This window comes from Propithecus coquereli, unplaced genomic scaffold, assembly GCF_000956105.1.
Source record: "Propithecus coquereli isolate 6110/MARCELLA unplaced genomic scaffold, Pcoq_1.0 Scaffold8, whole genome shotgun sequence".
NCBI classification, from domain to species: domain Eukaryota; kingdom Metazoa; phylum Chordata; class Mammalia; order Primates; family Indriidae; genus Propithecus; species Propithecus coquereli.
The window spans coordinates 6005838-6027615 of NW_012154173.1; the positions used below are offsets into that span (position 1 = coordinate 6005838).

The following is a 21778-nucleotide window of genomic DNA, read 5'->3' on the forward strand; positions in this document are numbered from 1 at the left end:
AGAGGCCAGGCTGGTGGGTACGGTGGTGGTCAAGCTGGCTTTGGGAGGCCGGAAGGCAGAGATCACGACTGGATTGGGCTGTGTCCCTCCCAGTCCACGCACGTGATGTGACATCCAGTGTCAAGCCCGCGACCTACGCCGGCCCGTGGCAATTACTTTTCAACTCATCCTGGGGAAGGGATGCAAGAGTTCTTTGAGTAGATTTACTGGACCTTTCCCCCAGGGCTGGAAAATGAAGTGTCAGAGTGCTACTGAGTGTCCTTATCTTAAGGGGACATAAAATTGTAAGGGCTATCGCAACTCACATTAATAAAACATTGTGTGTCAGGAGAAGAAAAAGAAAATTATGAAGGCACTAAAATAAAGGCTACAGTATAATCTGGGTCTCATCAGACAGATTTTGCAGGGTCCTCTTCTTCATTTTCTGGTATGTGTTTTAAGTGTGAGAGAAATTCCCAGACATGTTCTTCTATACATCACTGTGGTGTCTGACCTCAGCCTGACCCTGGCAACAGTTTGAGAAATCTGAATGTGAACAAAGACTCTGTGTCAGCAACAGGGAAAGATTGTGGGATAGACTCTCGCCATCAACTTAATCGCAAACAGCAGTGCTGAGGCCATAACTTTGCCGGGCTCCTCCAAACCACAACTCATAACCTTTAGAGGTGGATTCGCCTGCAATGCCCTGCTTCTGTGACTTTTTTTTCCCCCTCTCTCTTTTTGAGTTCTTCCTTTGAAGTAGGCAGGCAATTAGCTCTAATGCTCAAGCAATTCAGACCTGTTTTGTGGTTTAGAAGGCGAAAGCTGTTTATTACAGGTAGGCTCTTTGGAGCCATAAGGACTTTGCAAATTTTTAATCATGCAAAAAATAATCAAAAGGTAACTTACACACACCATAAAGTTTCATATAAGTCAGAATAAAAGGTCACTTTTATTCTCAAAGAGAGTTTTAGAAATAAATTTCACATTCATTATACAAACAGACTTTAGAGTCAATAGTATGAATGTGAGAAAGCACTTTCTCTAGAAAAACTGTAGGTTACGTTTTGGGGTTACGGGAAGAAGTGGCTACAATCTAATTTTCAAGTACCACATTTCCCCAATTGTAAAATACTATAAAATATAAGATGCCTTACAGGAAAAAATATATATAGCATTAAATGTATATATAAAACATTAAATGTATTAAGGAGAACTTTAGAACTGAGGGAAATACATTATATAAAATTCCAAAGCAAAGATGCTAAAGTGGTTTTCATTTTCATCAGTAGGTCTCTTCACTAATATATTACATGCAATAAAAATAAAAATATTAAAGCATTTTATAATACCATTGTATTCAGCCTACGTATACACATATATATGTATACAGCATATGTATATACCACATGCATTTTAAATTATTCTTTTGAAATATAGAAAACACAATATCAATTTGTATATTAATTTTTATGATACATATATACTTAAGCTTAAAATGTGTATTCGGGTCCATTAGAACTTCTCAGTTGTAAGACAAATGATAATACATTTTCATTTTTTGATGTTTCAAAACAATAGAAAGAAGACAAAATACTTTAGCCTCATAATACAGAAGTATGGTACAATTAACTTTCCCCAGCATTTTTAACATGCCTAAAATGATCTTATAAGTTATTCTATATATACACATCAACTATATTTAAAAAAAAATTTTTTTGAATGACTATCTTAGAATATTTTCATTTGAATAACAACAAATGATTGGAAAACCACTATTTATTTACCTCACAAAAATAATAGAATTTCTAAGCAAATCTACAATCAATTAATACTTCAATGGTATCCCTCTGATCTAAGTACCTGCCAATTGTGCTTGATTCCCATTGTGTTAATATACAATTGAGTTCGATAACCCTCTCTTCTAAGCCTTCTGAGAAAGCAATGCATACTTTTTAAACTCGTGGGGTGATCATGTAAAGAGGAAAGAGTATAGCAAGTCAAACATCTTTAGCTTTTTAGATTGAGCATCTCTATTGAAGACACTGAGCTTATATGAATTCTTTCCTGGACTTCTCCATGCTCTCTTGTCCAGTCACTCCCCACTCAAATCTATCTGCCATATGATCTACTTAAATCTGACTTCCCTACTTAAAATCTTTCAGTGACTCCCATCACTTATGAAGAAAAGTTCAATCTTCTTCTTGGAGCAAGAAACCTCCAAGGTACCTGGTCCCTTTCTATCACTCCAGTCTCATCCTTCTTTACTTCCTGCCTAGCACTTAATGTTCAAAAATAGTCTTTTCAAACTTTAGGCTGTCAGAATCATCTGGAAAACTTATTAAAACACAGATTGCCGGATTATATCTCTAGAGGTTCTAATTTCATAGGTCTAGAGTGAGGCCTGAGAATTTGCATCTCTAAGTTCCCAGGCAATGTTCATGTTCCTGGTCCAGGTCATGTTTTGTAACCACTGTTCAAGAAACACCCACCTGTTTGCAGTGCCCTCTCCCTCCCTACACACACTATTACATTTCCTTATCTTATGTAGAATGACTTTTTTTCACTATATAACTCCCACTTTTCCTTCAAGCCTAACTTGGGAAATATTAGTTTCAACATCTATAAAAATAGAATTAGTAATACCTACTTTAAAGGTTTATAATGAAATAAAACATAAAAATCAGTGAGCACAGAGCCTGATACAAAATAAGTATTATAAAAATGATAGCTGTATTACTAGCACTAGTAATTGTTTCCTTCTCTAAAAAGTCTTCTGTGAACCTTGAACTAGGATTCATGTTTCTGGATATGTTTTCTTTTTCTTTTTCCTGAGTATCAATGTTAAACAGCTTACCATTGTATGTGGAAATTATCTGTGTATTGCCTACTTGCCCTAATAGGTAAATGTTTTCTGAAAATAGTGATTATTTTATTTATCTTTGTGCTAGAAATACCTGGAACAGTGCCTGGAATATAGCAGGCAGGCAATACATGTTAGTTGGAACAGTGCATTGAATTTAGGAAGCAAAACTGGGGGAAGAAAAGGAAGAGTCTAGATGCTGTCTCATTCCTCTATTTAAAAGGGGTATTTGTTTGTTTTGGTTTTGGTAGCCTGGTTTAGAATTTTGTTTTTATTTTTATTTTTTGCATTTTCTTTCTTTACTAAATCACATTTATTATTCAACCCTCTCTAGACTGGCTTCTATTCATGCTAATTGCTCTTCTCAAAGTCACCAATGACTTCCATGCTGTGAATTCCATAGTCACTTCTCTGTGTACATCTTACTTTCTTTTGTCAACAGATGTTACTACTCCCTTTTTCTGAAAAAATATTTCTCTCTTAGATTTTATTGCATCATACTATTGTGGTTTTTGCCCTATCTCTCTGAGAATTCCCTTTTATTCTTCTTCGCTGGGTCTATGAAAAAAATCTAAATATTGGCACTCCAATCTTGGCACTCCAATATTTCCAGCATTGGTACTGAGTCTTCTTCTCTGTCTACATTATCACCCTACATGATTTCATCCAGACCCATGGATTTAAATTTTGTATGTCCACTTGAATGTCTAAAAGGCATATCAAACTCAGCATGCCCAAATCAGAGCTCTTGATTCCCCCTTGAAACACCTCACTTTGCTTTTCCCTCATCTTCAATGTTTTGATTAGTGGTTACACCATCCAAAACAAACAAGGGCCATCCTTGACTCTTCTCTTTCCTGCTCACATGCAAGCTATTGATTAGCAAGTCCTACTACTTCTACTTCCAAAATATTTAATGTATATTGAATCCATCTACTTCTTTATATTTACACTGCCAGTACCCTTAATCTCTTACTTGTATTCTTGAAATGGTCTCATAACTACGTAAAACTTACTCTTGCTTTCCTATAATGTATTCTGCACAATTAAATAAAATCAAGCCATTCTATTGCTTGAACTCTGTCAAAGCTTACTGTTTCACTTAGAATAACAAATCAACTCCTTACTAGAGCTGAAACGATTGGCCCTCGCCTCCTTTTCTGACTGCCTCCTATGCTGCTCTCCTCCTTACTCATTAATCTTTGTCCATGTTAACCTTCTTTCTTTTCCTAGAATGTGACCAACTTCTTCCCACCTCTGCTGGGAATACATTTCCCCAGATTCTGCATAATTGGCTCCTTTTCATTTTTCAAGATTCAACTCACCTGTCATCTCCTCAGAGAATTTCTCTGACCATTGCTTCTAAAGTAGCTCATCACCTGTCACACAGACTTTAGCAAAAATCACTACGACCTGGAGGGGCTTGCCGGATCCCATGTCCACTGTTTCTGATTCAGTAAGTCTGCTGCTTGAAAGGGGATGGACCACACTTTGAGAACACCTGCTCTAGCATATCACCTCTTTTACTTCCCTTATCATACTTATTGCAATCTGAAAATACCTTGTTTATTGATTTGTTTAGAAATATTGTATAAAATGAGGGATCTCATCTGTCTTATTTGTAACAGATGTCCAGCAGTCCCTGGAATTTGCTCACTAATATTTTGAGTAAAACTGAATGATTTCTGGTTTTATTATTTGGGCAACTAGGTCTATAGCATGATGCTATCAATCAAGATGGAGAAAAGAGAAGAAGAAATGGTTTTGCAGAAAAGAGAGTTCAATCTGGAACTTGTTTTTGACGATCTTATAGAACATCTAGATGAAAACATGCAGAAGGTATGCAAACATCTACATCTAAATCTTCTTGGAAAGATTGAAGTGAAGATGTAGATTTTGTTGTCATTGTTTACAAAACAATAAAGAAATGTATTGACCACAGGGAGTGGTATCTTTTTAGCTTGATATTTTTGTCATAAATTTTGATTTTTGCCATATTTCTTCCAATCAAGTCATTAATGAAATCTTTAATTGGTTTGAGATGTGCGAGGGAGACTGGGTTTATTCTATTTTATCCTAGTTTTCTCGAGTAAAATAACATATAAAATAAAAAGTATTCATGAAACATACATAGGTGAAAGTAAACAACTTTGAAGCTGAAATGTTTTAAGAGGGCCATCCTAATTGATGTTGGAGGGATGTTTTCACTTGCAAAATTTTTTTAAAGTATTTCAATATACCATCATGAATGCAATTGACTTTTATAATCATTTCTTGTTCCTTTTATCATTGTCCCAATTGTCAATAATAATAATATTATTTTTCCACTTATATAAATCTGGAAACTGAGGTCATACTTAATACAACAGAAATAAATGAGGTGTCTTATATACATGGGTGAATTTCCTTTTAAATTACCTGACTATCGTGCAGCTAAGAAGGTATTAACTACCTCTTTTTAGCATACATACACATGCAAAGCACAGGGACTAATGAAAATGTTCACTTGGCTACACAAAATCCAATGAATTGATTAATTACCAAAAGTAACTCCACCAACCAGGTTGTTTGACTTGGGGAAAAATAATGTCCATCTTATGGACATACACTTTGTCAAAAACTGATCATTTCAATGAAGCATCATAGTGTATAAATATAGAAGTAAGAAATAATCAAGCCGAAGTTACTGTTCTTTAAGAAGCTAGAGATATCCACATGTGAAAAATAAATCTAGACACAGACCTCACATCTTTCAGAAAAATTAACACAAAATGGATCACAGATCTAAATGCAAAACATAAAACTATGAAACTCCTAGAAGGTAACATAAGAGAAAATCTAGAAGACCTTAGGTTTGACAATGGCTTTTTAGATACCACACCAAAGGCACGATCCATGAAAGAAAGAATTGATAAGCTTGACTTTTTTAAAATTAAAGTTTTGCTCTGTGAAAGATACTGCCAGAAAATGATAAGAGAAGAAAATATTTGCAAAAGACATATCTGATAAAGGATGGTCATCCAAAATATAAAAGAACTCGTATGAACCAATAATAAGCAAACAACCCATCCAATCAAGAAATGAGCCAAAGACCTTAGTGGACACTTCACCAAAGAAGATATATGGAAAATAAATATGAAAAGATATTCCATATCATATGTCATCAGGGAAATGCAAATAAAAACAACAATGAGACACAACTACACACCTATTAGAATGGCCAAAATCCAGAACACTGACAACACCAAATGCTGGCGAGGATGTGGAGCAACAAGAACTCTCATTCATTGCTGGTGGGAATGTAAAATAGTATAGCTACTTTGGAAGACACTTTGGCGGTTTCTTACAAAACTAAACATACTCTTACCACACGATCCAGCAATTGCACTCCTTTGTATGTAACCAAAGGAGTTGAAAATTTATGTCCACATGAAAACCTGGACACAGATGCTTATATTAGTTTTATTCATGTTTGCCAAAACTTGGAAGCAACCAAGATGTCCTTCGGTATGTGAATGGGTAAATAAACTTTGATATATCGAGACAATAGAATATTATTCAGCACTAAAAAGAAATGAGCTATCAAGCCATGAAAAGACATGGAGAAAACTTAAATGCGTATTGCTTAGTGAAAGAAGCCAATCTAAAAAGGCTATATATATTGTATAATTCCAAGTATATGACATTCTGGAAAAGTCAAAACTGTGGAGACAGTAATGGATCAGTGGTTGCCAAGGGCCAAGGAGAGGAAGAAATGAATAGGCAGAGCACAGAAGATTTTTAGGGCAGTTGAAACTATTCTGTATGATATTATTAATGTAATGGTGGGTATATGTCATTATACTTTTGTCCAAGCCCATAAAATGTATAATACCAACAGTGACCCCTAATATAATCTATGGTCTTTGGATGATACTGTTGTGTCAATACAGGTTCATCATTGACCAAATGTATCACTCTGGTGGGGGATGATGATAATGAGGCACGGGACAGGGGGTATTTGAGAAATCTGTACCTTTCTCTCAGTTTTGCTGTGAACCTACAACTGCTCTCAACAATAAAGTCACTTTACATATTTCCAAATATTGGATGTATTTGATTTTGCTTTTCATTGATTTCTTTAAGGCATCTGATCAGATCTAATTAGAGCAGTTCCAGAGAAGATTTATTACATAAATTATGAGAGTACAAACACAACTCATTTAGGACAAGGCAAGAATTTGAGAAGTAACAGAAACGATTACCTGAGGGTGCTCTCAACTGCTGCTCAGTAAGATCATCTTCACAGGTCCTGGCTCCCAAAGAGGCAGTTTCTGCAGAGGACATCAGAGTGAAAGGTAATTAGTGTGCCATATCCAGCTCTGATATCATAGCTGATACCACAAGAATTCAAAATTTGGCTATCAGAAGAGAAGTATCAGGTGGAACTCAGGTGAGTCTCCAGCACACCTTATAGCCTAGTGAGCAGTGGTTGGCGGAATGAGTCCAGGGAGTGGTAGGTTTAGATTTAATTCTTGATAGTCAGCAACACAGAACAAATGCAACAACACAGATAAAATACAGAAGCAGGAAAGGCTCATCCTGATTTTTACCTTTTAGCTATTTGGCCAAGATTACATTGGAGGACCACATATTACAGCAACAATGGCACGTTGCACAAATTATGAGCATACTTTTATTTCTCTGACAAGGTACCAAAAAGAAAAGGAAAACTCATTACTGGGTATGATAGCTGAGGTATGAGACCAAAGCACACATCAGGCACTGGAGGGGGACGCCAGAAGAGAAAGTCCAAGTCATCAATAAATCCACATCTTCACTCTGATCTTTTATTTGAGCTCCAGAGCAGAAGAGTCAACCACTCATGGTACGAGACCAAAGCACACATCAGGCACTGGAGGGGGACGCCAGAAGAGAAAGTCCAAGTCATCAATAAATCCACATCTTCACTCTGATCTTTTATTTGAGCTCCAGAGCAGAAGAGTCAACCACTCATCCATAAACACAAATCATTATTTTCACCTAACTGCATTCTTCCTTTTTGTTCCCTGTTGTAAGGAAATCTATTTTAAACAATAATTAAAAAAAAAAAAACAGACCTCAGAAATCAACTTCAACACATCATTCCTTCTCCACACTAAATCATCACATGCTGTTGATTCCATATTACAATGTCGCTTGTCCCGTGTCCCTATTTCCTCTGTCCTCTTCTCTTTCCTGACAATTTCAATAGCCTCTACAACAATCTATCTGCTTTCTGCCTCGAATTCCTTGTCCTTCCAATCTAAGCCCTCATAACATCTCAAGAGTTATCTTTTTAGAATAGAGAATCTTGAGTACAAATCATGGCTCTACCACTTTCTAGGTATGGGACCTTAGGTGAATTTCTTAACCTAAGCCTCAATTCCTTCATTTGTAAAATGAAGATATCATTATATAAAGAACAGAAAATACTTAATACAAATAAAGGTACAACATGATATAGTCTTTAAAGTTAGAAAGGCCAGATACTATTGATAGGTTTAAAAAGATGTCACACAATTCTTACACTGCCAAAGAGAATCAGGTTCATCTAATATTTCTAGACAACAGCATCTCTGGTTTAATTCTGAGTTAATTAAACAAATGACTAACTTTGAAAAAAGAAGTACATATTGAGTCACTATTATTGCTTTTACTAATTGTTTTTCCTGCTGTGTACAGAAACTTTGGCCTTTAGTTGTAATCTACTTAAAAACAATACAACCATAATAAATACTCAGTGCTCCCCTCCACAAAAACATTGTGTTTTATTCTAACTAAATTTAAATCAGTCATGAAAGGAAAAATATATCCTCAATCTTTGCTTATAAATCCAGGTTATAAGTTCTAAATAAATCACAGCCTTGATCTACATCCAACACCTCACTAAGCAGCTCACCTTCTTTCTATAGGCAACCTCTCATTATCTCTAGGCCTTGATGGGTGTGGTTCCTTTGACTTTGAATAACTTTTTGTTCTTCTCCTGGTAACCTCCTATTCTTCCCTCAAAAGCAAAAGCAAGTGTAGCCTCCTCTACGCATCCATAACAATTACTCTACTTGCCATGATGTATTATGATAATTTTTTACATGGCCCATGTATATTTCCCCAATAAATTATGACTTCCTCAAATGTAGCTTTTCATCTTCATTGATTCTCAAATAAGGACAGAGTAAGACATATCAAAGTCATCTAAGACATTTTCATTCAAAATACTAATCTACACCCTATATCCTGAAATGGATGAGTCTCAAAATAAGAATTTTGTAAAAAACTTCCCAGAGCTTCAGGACTCTAAGTTCAAAGCTCTGTCAGTTACACCAAACACATATAATAAACCTTGATACATATGTACATGTGTGTATGTATAAAACCATTTCTTTTCCTCTTTTCTAGCAGAAAATAATTTATAAAAATCCTTACCACTTCACACACACACACTTCAATGTATCATATAGATTTGTTTAGAATGGATATCAGTAGTACTTAACTGAATTTGATCAAATACTTGCTATTCATTAAAGATTAATGAAAATAAAAATAATGTGATGACAAATTACTGAATTTGTATCTCTGCCAGGTACTGTGATGAGCTATTTGGATAGAAACAATTATAATCTTCACAATAAAATCATGAGGTAATTATTAATTCTTATTTTACAAATCGAGAGACTAGAGCTTAAAGAGGTGAAAGCAAATTGTGCTAGGTCACAAAGTTAGAAATCAACAGAGTCTAGAATGAAACCCTTATCTATCTAACATAAAAGTCTGTGAAATTTTCTGTGTATCTATTAATAGCTGTAATATCCCAATATAAGGGAGCCCATCAAGGTTTTCCTAGGCTTAGCAAAGGCCAAACACCAAGTGGGGCGGGGGGAACAACTTTTCATTAGTCTTATGACAATTCTGCTATTTCATAAAATACTTACATTCCTTGAATATAAAATATAATCAAATAATAGTTTGGTGCCACATAAAAGTCATTTCATTTGATAGTGATTTAAGGAAATAAAATGTCAAAATCAGAAACTGTTATTTAAGCTCTCAAATTAGGTCATGTGGCACGTGGAGACTGCTCCAATGAGAGCTACTTGTGCAAATAATTTCACAGAGGAATGTAACTCGGTATGCCACAGAATTCTTTCTAGATCCTCAACAATGTTGCTCCCTTTATATAAATCATATAAATATTTTAATAAAGGAGCTTTCAACTTACCAAATGAACTGATTAATCTGTACTTTTATGCCTGGGTAAAATCAAATGCTTAAAACCTAGCAATGATACATAGCATCTTACAATATATCACTTTAGTAATTGTTCTGTAGTAACAAATCTGACTCTTGTTAACATGATCTGTCTCTTTTGCTAGTCACTTAATTAGATTACTAAACTGAGTTCTCTAGCACCTGACCTTTCTCATGTAATACTCTTTAAAAATAATACCATTGACTTAGTTTATCCATTATTCTACTCTATCCTGTCGATTTGGTGATGATCACACATTTGAAAATGGTACCAAATTACTCCATTTTTATTAACACAATGTAGGAGTAATCAACAGCATTTTCTGTGGAATAGTGTATTGATCATCACAATCACCATCATCGACAACATTTTACAGAGTATTTGCTCTGTGCCAGGTACTGAATGATGCTCTTTATATGCGTTAGACACCTGCAGCAAGTGATGGAGCTATGATCTGAGCCCACACAGTTTTATTTCAGGGACAAGAATTCTCTTAACCACAATGATCTATTGAACCATATATTTAAAATCCCAAAAATAGCTTTCCTTTGGATTCTGCACTTATTTATAGTGTTCATTGTTTTCATTTGGCTTGAATTCTGCTAATCACCTATTCCTTTAGCCTAACCCAAATGGTTACATCTGCAAAGACAAAAGCTTAATGCCAAAATGTTTAGGGTTCCTATTCCTTTTAATTGTGAGAATGAAAATTCTCACACTCTCTCATCAGCTTGCACTACCACTCCCACCCATAAGCCTATCCATCTCATTACTCCTTTTTACCTTTCCCTTCCCTTATATGAATGATAATTTATTCTGGTAAGTTTCAGGGTGTTTACTCCTAGTTGCAAAATCATCAAGTTCCCATCTGGCAAATCCCTGCTGCCCACCCCCCATCCCCCAACTGCTTATTGGAATAATAATTTTAAAGAACTAAGATCAATATAAATCTCATGATCAGAGAAAGATCTAGAATTTTAATTTTTTAACAGTCTAGATATATATGCAGAGAATTCTAAGTTTAAGATTTGGGAATAAATCTAATCTTCATTAGATGACTGCAATGACCATGTGCTTTAAAAATTCTTATTAGCCAAATTTGGGAAGTGTTCAATACAGGTTTAGTGATAACTGGAATTTTTTAAATAACAGGTGAATGTTTAAGCTGTCAAGTATAGTACTAAGATAGTATTTGCCTACAAAACTTCCATATCTCATCCCCTCCCCCTAATTTGCTAATGCATTAAACAATAAAGCATATCACTATTCTTAGCAAAATGTTCAGCACACAAAATATATGTCACCAAACAGAATAAATACTAAGCCAACTGGTCTAAAACAATAAATAGAAAAACATTTTCTGTAGTGCTAGGTAATATTTTGAATCCCATTTTACCATCATCTAGGAAGATAAGCCCAATTCCTATTTTTTTTTTTAATTGAAGAATAAGACTAAATTCTAAAACAGAGTTCACAAGTTTGAAACAACCTTCACTCCACAACCCTCCTAGCACCCCCCTTCCCCATTTCTCTTTTGGAGCCCCTCCTATCTCTACCGGAGCTAAGTGACTCATCGTGAAAGGACATTTTAGAGACTGTGAATACAAGAGAAGATATTCGCAGCTCTCTAACTTCAAAATAAGAAGTTACCATTTGCTGGAAACTTGTTAGGTGCTAGGTATGTAACATGCATTTCCTTACTCAATCCTGGCAGGAATCTGTAACAGAAGAATCATTGCTTTTATGGAAGAGATGAGATATCAAAGCTTAGACAATTTAATTTTTTTCCAAAGGCACAGAGCAGCAGAGGTGGGATTTGGGCGAGTCTGTCTGACTCCAAAGCTCTGTACTTCCCCCCTGGACTTTGCTGCCTCCAGGCAGCCCCCAGGACTCCTGGGCCAGGAAGCCTGAAAACTGAATTCTTTTTCCTCCTAAGAAAACAGTTCAAACCCTTCAAAGCAAATTCATCATACCAAGATTAATATTTAGAAGAATACACCAAATTCAACATTTATTACTGTCTTGGTAGTTTACTTTTTAATAAAGACCTCTGAACTTGCTTGCAAAAGTAAAGTCAGTGCTCAGATGAAGCAAGTTTACAATTAAAAATCGTTTCAAGTGGTCTTCTCCATCATTTCCCTATGCGGATACAAAGAGTGCTCTTCTAAAAAGCTGAGCAACTCAGCATGCTACCAAATGGTTTTGGGTAACCAAGCAACATCATCTTTGTTGACCTGCAGCGCTTTCTCTGAAATTATTTCTTCCAGGCAGTAATAGATTGAAGAGCATTGGATGCTCCAGTGTCAATTATCTGAATGGGGCTGGATTTGCAATTTTTTATTTTCTGGAAAAGTAAAGCTCCTTTGCCCTGCCCTGTCTGATTTTACCCAGAAGTTGTTTTTATATAGTAAGGGAGTAGTCTCTCCTGGGGCCTTCTAGGCCAGGAATGTGTGATCACTTCTTTCTGCTTCTTGAATCATCTACGACCTCAGTGTAATGGGGCCTCAAAAGAATTTAATAAGTTCCTGATATCAATTAGTTTTCATAAATTATTCATATATCTTCTTAATGTCTTAACATTTTTAAATGTTCTTACAGAAACATTTTTCTTAAATTTACTAATTCCTAATAACATTTCTCCATATAAGATTCTTTTTAATTTCTGATTGTTTTGAAATTAAAAGATCAAACCTCTATAATCATAATTTGAGCATAACATTGTATTCCCATCTCTCAACCAGTTGCCCAGTTATCTAGATTTAAGTCTTTCTGGGATTCAACATGATCTCTCTTTACCTTGTCCAGAGCAATTTTCATTCCTCTGCACACTGTGCTGGCTTTGCTAGTTTGCTCAACAACCTAAAGACCTCCGATCCAAAAACTGATTCCTGGACCACCCAATAATTGCCTTTGTTCATGCTGAACACTGGCCAGTTATTTCAACTCTTTGCTTCCTAGCTCAAAGCTAGGTTTTTTTTTCTTCCCAATTTTATTTTATTGTGGTAAGAAGACTTAACATGAGATCTACTCTTAAAACAAATTTTTATGTTTGTGTGCAGTACAGGATTGTTGACTATAGGTATAATGTTGTACATCAGATCCCTGGATCTTACTCATATTGTTTAACTGAAATTTTATGCTCATTGATTAGTAACTCCTCATTTTCCCTTCCCCCCAGTTTCTGGTAACCACCATTCCACTCGTTGAGTCTATCAATTTGACTACTTTAGCTACCTCATATAAATGGAATCATGCGATATTTGTCTTTTCATGACTGGCTTATTTCACTTAGCATAGTGTCCTCAAGGTTCATCTATGTTGTCTCATAGCTAGATTTTAAACCATGAAAGCCTCTACTTTCTATTTCACAGTTACCAAAATTTTTGGATAACTGTACATTAGGACAAAAGCCTTTTGAAATTACTTTTTAATAGGAAAAAAAATCATTATCCAGTAGTTCTTCTTTATCACTATTTCCTTCTCTTTCGAAGACGTCTCACAAGGGTATCATTTATCCTTAGGGAAAGTATATTTCTTTGGCTCAATCGTATTATTTGATTCTTGGAAGCTTCTATAACTTTTTTTACACTTTTATCTTAAAGACTTCTGCAATGATAGGTGCCTCCCTCTAAGACTGCACTGTTTTTTAATGACTGCAACTATAGAGATCAATCAGTTTCATGTCTTCTAAAAAATGCTTTCTGTAATCTGTAATTTCCTGATTTCCAAGATTTTTATTTTAATTACCATCAATGAGTTACTTGGGCATACTTTCATGGAACCATTATCCACGAAACCATCATTCACTCTTGCTGTAGAGAACCAGAGAAAGTAACCCCTGTGCTGAAATAATGGCCAATTTATTTTATAAGTATCTGAGATTCATTCTCTTTACTCGAAAAGTTTGAGGAAGCAAAGATAAAAGGTGAGACATCAGTGACATGAAATTACCTACTCTGTCATACCAACCTGGCCCTCAGCAGGTCATGTTCAAAGAAGTATTTCATTAGGACAATGTTGACTACTGCTATGGATATATTTGTGCTGAGGAAAAAACCCCGGGACTTACAAACCAAATACACCTGGGCTTGAATTCTAGCTCCACCAGTTTCTAGTATTGCCATTGACCAAGTTACTTAACTTCCCTGAAATTCAGGATTCTATAGGTAAAAATGGAAACAAAATACCAAGATTTCAGGATAGCAATAAAGACTAAAGTTAATACATATAAAATGTGCAGTACTGCATAAGTAGTAGTTGTATTTAGGCATGATTCTTCTTTGGTTTTAATCTATCCTGCTGAACACAAGCTAATCAAAGAAAAGACTGTATCAATTTAGTATTATGGCTTTTTATAATAGATTATATTTATATGTAATGTACTCTTTGTCCATCAGTTGAGTTAGTGTTTTAGGCCTTTAAAAGATCACTATTATTTGTGAGGATATTTTGAAAATAGAAAATGTTAACAAAACTAAACATTGATTTCTTAAGCAATGTAGATTGAAAGTATTTTTAAAATTCCTAAGCAAATCTAACACATGCTGCAATAAAAATGTGTATCAAGTTGTAAAGACTGTTGGATGGCACTGGCTTGGCCTTTTACAAAAATTACAGTGACAGAAGATGAACTCTGAAGGACTGATACTGATACTCAAGTCAGCCCTAGGTTTTTTTCTTGCAAGAGAGGGGTCCTCTCCTCCCTTACTATAAACCTCCACCATCCACCCTCTAATAAAAGGAAAACTTGACAAGAAGTTACAATCTCAGAATATACAGGTCTGAAAATGTGGCAGTCTGCAAAACTCTACAAATCTTCACCTATATATGAATATTGGATTTAAGTAGTTTTCTAGATTATTCCTGACACTACAGTCACCTAAATCATATGCCTTACTGAATACATCATTAAAACACAAAACACTTTTTTTTCCTCAAAAGCCATTCATAATGAACCAAAGACAATATTTTAGAGCTTTCATAAAGGCAGTGTTTAATGGGAAAGGTATGAAATAAGGAATTCAATGAGTAATGCTGACTTCAATCTGTGTAAATCTAAATTGATCTATTAATATGTTGGAGCCAGTTTTCTTATCTGTAAAATGGGGATAAAATTACCTCCTCTCTTGCCGCCGTACCTAGTCATTGTGAGGATGAAATACAAGTTGTTGTTGTTGTTATCACCACCTCCAGGTGATCATGGAAAACAAATAAACACAATCTTTATACTATACTTTCTAAATATTTAATGTTTAAATACGGTGACATGGAATGTACCACTACTACTATAATAAACTACTGTTTACAGTTATATACATGGGGAAGTTACTGCTTCTCATATGCAGGCTTATTTACTTTGTGAATTATATATGGCCATAAAAGAAAATCCTCAGTTAACTAGATAAATTCTTTTTACCAACACTATAATTGCTGAAATAAATTTGCCATTAACCTAAGATATAGAAAAGACTCCTAAATTCTATGTAAATAATCCTTGGCCTTTCACTGTGTAGAATTTTCTGCATCTCATCATATTAGAAAAGGTCAAATTTATATAGTTATATACCCCAAATTACACTTATGAGAATTGACTTAGGCAATGATGGATACAAATGCAAGTGAAATAAACCTGGGAAAAAAGTTAGTAAAAGTATTCATAGCCCCAGAAAAGAAAGATCAGAAAGGCTAGCTTAGAGCCAAAAGTAAAAAATGTACTATTGGAATCTGCTTGAATTTTCAAGACAATACTGTACATAGCCATGAAATGTTTATTTAATAAATCATTCATTAATGAGCAAACAGATTAATGAGATTTGGCACATTGCTTTCTTTGGACTGTGTTAGCAGTAGAAAAAATTGTTTCTGAGACACAGCCAATTTATTTTCTCCTTTGCCTGAGTGCAAATGTTGGCAAAACATGTTTGGATCTTGGCAAAGTGAGAGTTTTTAGCAGGGTTGCCATCATCACAATTTCATCTTCAGGGTGCTGTGTGGGGGACAGAATAGTAGAAGAGGAGCCTTGCTGTAAAAATATATATATCCTGGACATCCATCCCACTTCAATCTATTACGCCTAGAAGAAAGTATGGAGAAAGGAAGAACAGTAACTCCATTGGGAAGGAAAGGAATATTAAAAAAGCGCAAGATTGAGGTGAGAGAAAAGACAAGGAGCTCAATTTTGGACATGGATTTGAGTCGGGATGTTTAGCAAATATTTAAGTTTTGGGAACTAGATCTTGGAAGAGAATTCATAGTTGAAGATATTTGAAAGTGATGTTAACCAATGACTTGTGAGTAATGTCAATCTTCAGGAAGAACATGCAGAGCATGGAAAATGAGAGCCAAGGGCAGGACTCTGGGGGACAAAAATAAAGAAATTAAGTGACATTGAAGGATGATAAAAGATACTGACAGAGAACAAAGAGATAGGCACAGGATCCTGGAGTGACTGGTAAAACAGTAGCCAAAGGGGGAAAAAAGCTTTTGTAGTAGTTAGAGGCACAAGAGTAAAATTACACAAAAAAGTCAAATAAACTGAGGTCACTGTTAATATTGTGAGAGATGATGGGGGCTTGGACCAAACAGGCAGCACAGGAATTGGTACATATTTCAAAGAAGGAGTAGGTAGGACTTGCCCATGGGTCTGATGAGGAAAGTGAGAGAATGATAAGAATCAAAGATGATTCTAATGTTTTGGGCCGAAGAAATAAGAATTGAGATGCCATTTACTGAGATGAGGAAAAATGCAGGCGGAACAAGTTGGAAGGAAAGAGAGGGTTTGGAACCAATAGTTCTAAACATGTTTAGTCTGAGATGTTCTATTTAAATGTACAAGTAAAGGTGTCGAGTAGGCAAGGGTGTGAGGGTGTGAGGGTGTGAGGGTGTGTGTGTGTGTGTGTGTGTGTGTGTGTGTGTGTGTGTGTGTATAGAGAGAGAGGCAGAAATACAGAAAGAGAGGAAGAGGAGGGGAGGAGAGGTCAACATATAAATGGTAGTTTAAGTCCTTAAGATGAGATTGAGTAAGATGACCTGGAGAATGAGGACCCATGATGAGCGTGGGCTACGCTCCTACACAAAGCACACCAAGGCTGGAGGCACTATGAGTGTCCACCCCAGACGGGAGAGGTGTTTTATCCTCGACGATACTTAAAGAATTGCTGACACCTAGTAAAGTAATAACAAAGCAGGCCAATTTTTAGTCAGTTTTAATATCTGTTTTTAATTCCCTGTAGGTAATGCACCCTTTTTATTGCCTGCACTAGGGTGAAAGATTCTCACTATTCCTTCCCAAAATAAGGAGGGACCAGTGAAGAAGACTGGGCAAGAATGAGGTAGGAAGAAACAAGAGAGAATGGGGTGTAGAAAGCTTAGTGAAAGAAACATTTCAAAAAGAAGGGAAGGGTCAATGTGTTAAAAGCTGCTGGTTGGTCTAGTTAGATGAGGACTAAGAATCTTCTGATCATTAGATTTGCCAAAGAACAGGTCTTTAGAGTCCTTGACCAGAGCTGCTTTTGTGGAGTGGCGTGAAGACAAACATCTCTTGAACCTGGGTATAACAGAAAAAGGAAGATGAAGAAAATGGAGATGTCAAGTGTAGACAATTCTCTGAGGAGCTTTGCTGTAAAACGAACCAGAGAAACGGGGTGGTATCTGGAGGTAGATGTAGCATCATGGAAGGGTTTTTTAAGTAGGGAGACATAGAGAACGTTGGTATGATGATGGGAATAATCTAGTGGTGAGGGGAAAATTAATAATTAAAGAGAGTGAGGCAGGGACAGGTGTTATAGGATGGACCTGGGTGTCAATGTCAGAAAAACAGCGAGGGTGAAAGTCAAGTGATCACAAAAGTCACCGGAATTGAGGTTAGGGTTAATCATGCTCATAGAAGTTGAAGGCTATCAGGATCATGACAATAATTGGGGAGGAGGGTTGGGATAGTAAGAAAGACACAGGAAAGAGGTGCCAAAATGTATATGAATGATAAGACAGGGAGGAGGAAAGTGGTTCAGAAAGCGAGCCCATTTTGTTTTAGCATATAAAATATACCTACTGCCCTCTTTGTGATACACGATGACAGCAATTATTTTTGTTGAGTAAAGATCTGGCTAACAATCCTGTCTAGCTATGAGCCAAGACCACTACTTTTTCATTGTAGATATCATGGAGGCTGTATAAGCAATAAAATTACATCAACAAAGATGGAAACTTTGCAGAACATAAATAGTTCCTTATGAAACTCTCAAATTAAGTTTTATGGCAATACTATCACATTGTGTTTTTCATAATCTTTCCAAGTTTGATCACAAAAGCTAAACTACATATAATGCAGTATAGCCCACATATTTTAGGACTTTGGCCCAGGATGATTAAAAGGTCTCAAAAATGTGTGGTGCATTGGTACTTTTCTCCACATACCCACTAAATTTGCTGTCATGACTAATCAAATGAAGTATCTCATGATTACAGCTAATGTAAAAGGTGACTTATAGGTTGAAATCACACTGCCATCAACATCTCAGGACTGAAATAAAAAATAATTGTGCAAAAGAGCAAATATGTCATTATTCTAAAATACATGATAATAGCAAATAGTATGGGGAAATGAACCCTAGTAAGTATGAATAATTAATTCATAAATGATGACCACAATTCAAAAATATAAAAGGTACACAATAAATAAAAATCAAGAAATCTCATCACTTAAAAAAAATAAGAGCCGTGTTTAGGAGGATGGGGAGGAGGTTGATGGTAAAGAAAATGAATTAAGTAAAAAGTAATTTATTTCTCTGTTTACTTCACTTCTACAAACTATAAATAAAAACATCTCTGATGTTGCAAATAATTTAAGCCAAATGCAGAATTCTATTTTGAGGATTTTTAACATTAACATTATTAAGGGCACAGAAAGGATAGAAAAATATGTTGACTGAAATAAAATAAGCAACATGGGAATAAACTTCATCTTTTATATGGCCAATAGTTTTGTAACATTCTCATATATTTACATCTCTTTATGCTGATCCTCTCCTCAAGCGGCAACAGATACTGTAGTGTCCCGAATACTCTAAAACTCTATTTCCAGAGTGAAGAAAACTGAGATCAAATTCGCAGAGGTTGCTTGCAAGGGTTGTGAATACACAGAGCCGTGTGTGCTTTTTGTAGACACACTACAAATTTTTAAGAAGTATCTCTTTATAGTCACAAAATTAGAATGTAAGAGGATGAGGCCAAATGGTGTATGGGAGAATCAATTCTCATTTGTTCCAACCCTGCAACCCCATCTTTCCTGTCATACCTGGAAAAGGGTTGCATAGTATTTATGGGTTGATGCTGGGCACTCTGTCTTCCTTCTTCCTGCCAAATGCATGGAGGTATCCCTCTCTTACTAGAAGTCCTATAAAGAGGGACAATATAAACTTCTCCTAATTGATCTCCAACAAAAATGTCACCCACCACGAATGTTCCATTTCACCTCATATCCAGTTCACCTCATGACCGAGCTCTTAGTTTATTTATATTTACAGACTCAATGAGTATATATTGAATATTTACTACGTGCAAGACACTCTGAGAGTCCCATGATGGAAGTACGATAGAATAGTATGTAGATGTTTCAGTTTAGTCAATCTTTTTTTACTTAGAAAGATATGAAAATGACTTACATTGTTCCACATCCCATAAAATATTTTCTCTGTATTTATTTATTCAGCATATATGACATTAATAGGCTAACATAAATATAAGCTCTAAATGTTATAAATTAAACAGAGCCCCTAACATTGTATTATTAAAACTACCAAAGGCCATTAAAAACATGATGAAAAATGAATACCTTCATGCTAGTTAAAAAAAAAAAAAAACTTTATGAGCACATTATTTCTCCACCACCCCTCTGCCCTCTGGTTGTTTAAAATTTTATATTTGAAAAGAGAAAGTAGTGCCTCACCATCAGAACCCCTTCCATCCCCTGCCCACTTAGCCTGAGAAGTTTCCTACAGTCACCAAGCTTCCAATTGTTAGTGGAATTCTGGACTCCTTCACTGCTTATATTTAGTAAGTAGGTTGGCTCGATGGATTTATTTTTAATGCTTTTCTATTTGCTGACAGCTACCTCAGTGCTAGCCTCTTAATATGTTGATTGGCCCTGAATGAGCTCTCTGCCCCCAGGTCCTCTTGCCTACGGCTGTCAGACCGAACTTCCCAAAACACCTCTTCAGTGATGCCATTCTTACATGAAAAAGCTCGGGTATCTTATTTTCTGCCTCATCAAATCTGAACTTCTTTGCTTGGCTTTCAAAGCCTCCCATGTTCTTAACTATCTAGTTAATTTTTGCTGCTTTCTCTTAAATGGTTATTAACAGGCTTAGTTTAGTTTCTTGCTTCGCCCATAATCTTACTAATTTTCCTTCATCCCTAAGTCTGAGTCATGTCATTATACCTCTCAATCCTAAAGATGATACCAAAATAAATAAATAAATAAGCAAATAAACAAACACACAAAGAAAGAAACTCTATTTCATTTTCCTATCCTGCTCATTCTTCATGTTCTTATTCCTCGTCCAGGCACTACTTTTTCTTAAACTCCACAGTTTCAATGTTCCTCTAAATAGTACTAGAACTGAAGTTCCTCAAGATGTCATAATTTACCCGGTTAATTGTGACAAGTACATTGATCCTGGCTTCCAGGCAGCTTCAAAACTCCTTAAGGGCAGGAAACTTTCACTTTTCTGTCTCTCACAACCCCGGGCCAAATGCTGCACACCCGGAGTTGTTGCTCAGTGGATTCCTCTCAAGTGGTTTCTATAATCAATAATGGCAGCCGATAAGAATCCCCCAGATACTACTAGATCTACTTCATTCTGATTATGATTGTAATTAATTCATCAAGTATTTGCCACATTTGCTATTAGATGCAAGTATTTGCTATTTTTTCTCAAAGGTACAAGAGTTTCAAATCCAGTTGAAATAGGCTAAAAAGGAAAAAGAAGTTCTTCAAGGTTATATGCCAGCTATGTTAGCAATTCTTTCTCCTTTTCTCTCTCACATGCTACATTTACACACTGTAGCATTGAGTTATCCTGTACTGTTTTCCTTTCCCTAGTCCCTTCTTGTGACTGCTTTGTGAACGTGTAAGTCATATGCATTTAATTCTTTGAAGTCCAAGCACATTCTTGCTTGAAACAAAAGCTCCAGAGGATGAAATAAGAGTATACAATTATTTCAAAATGGCAATAAAATCACCTCCCCACACTTCCCTTGAGAACCATGGTCAAGGAAGATCGGGCTGAGGGCTAAAATAGACTGTCGACTTGACTTTTAATTTTATGAACTATGAGAGTTTGGACAAGAAAATATCTTCGAAGGGTCAATATCATTTCTATAAATGGGAAGACTTAGTATGAAAAGACTGCTTTGAAGCAGTCTTAAAGAAAAATAAAAGACTTGTGAGCAAATATCAATAGTATTTTCTCAATTTCTCTTTTCTGCCCCCCTTTAAAGGGGCTTTTCTTTCTTTTATATGGCCAATAGTTTTGTAACATTCTCATATATTTACATCTCTTTATGCTGATCCTGTCCTCAAGCGGCAACAGATACTGTAGTGTCCCGAATACTCTAAAACTCTATTTCCAGAGTGAAGAAAACTGAGATCAAATTCGCAGAGGTTGCTT

At 35.7% G+C, this 21778-nt stretch overlaps 1 protein-coding gene across 1 annotated transcript in view; it reads right to left on the reverse strand.

Moving 5' to 3' along the window:
* The window catches only part of ZFHX4 (zinc finger homeobox 4), a 184140-nt gene that overhangs the window by 28527 nt on the left and 133835 nt on the right, over nucleotides 1–21778 (reverse strand). The window contains exon 5 of the mRNA XM_012663209.1: nucleotides 7087–7155. Coding sequence (XP_012518663.1) covers nucleotides 7087–7155 — 69 coding nt within the window. The remainder of the gene's footprint in view (nucleotides 1–7086; nucleotides 7156–21778) is intronic.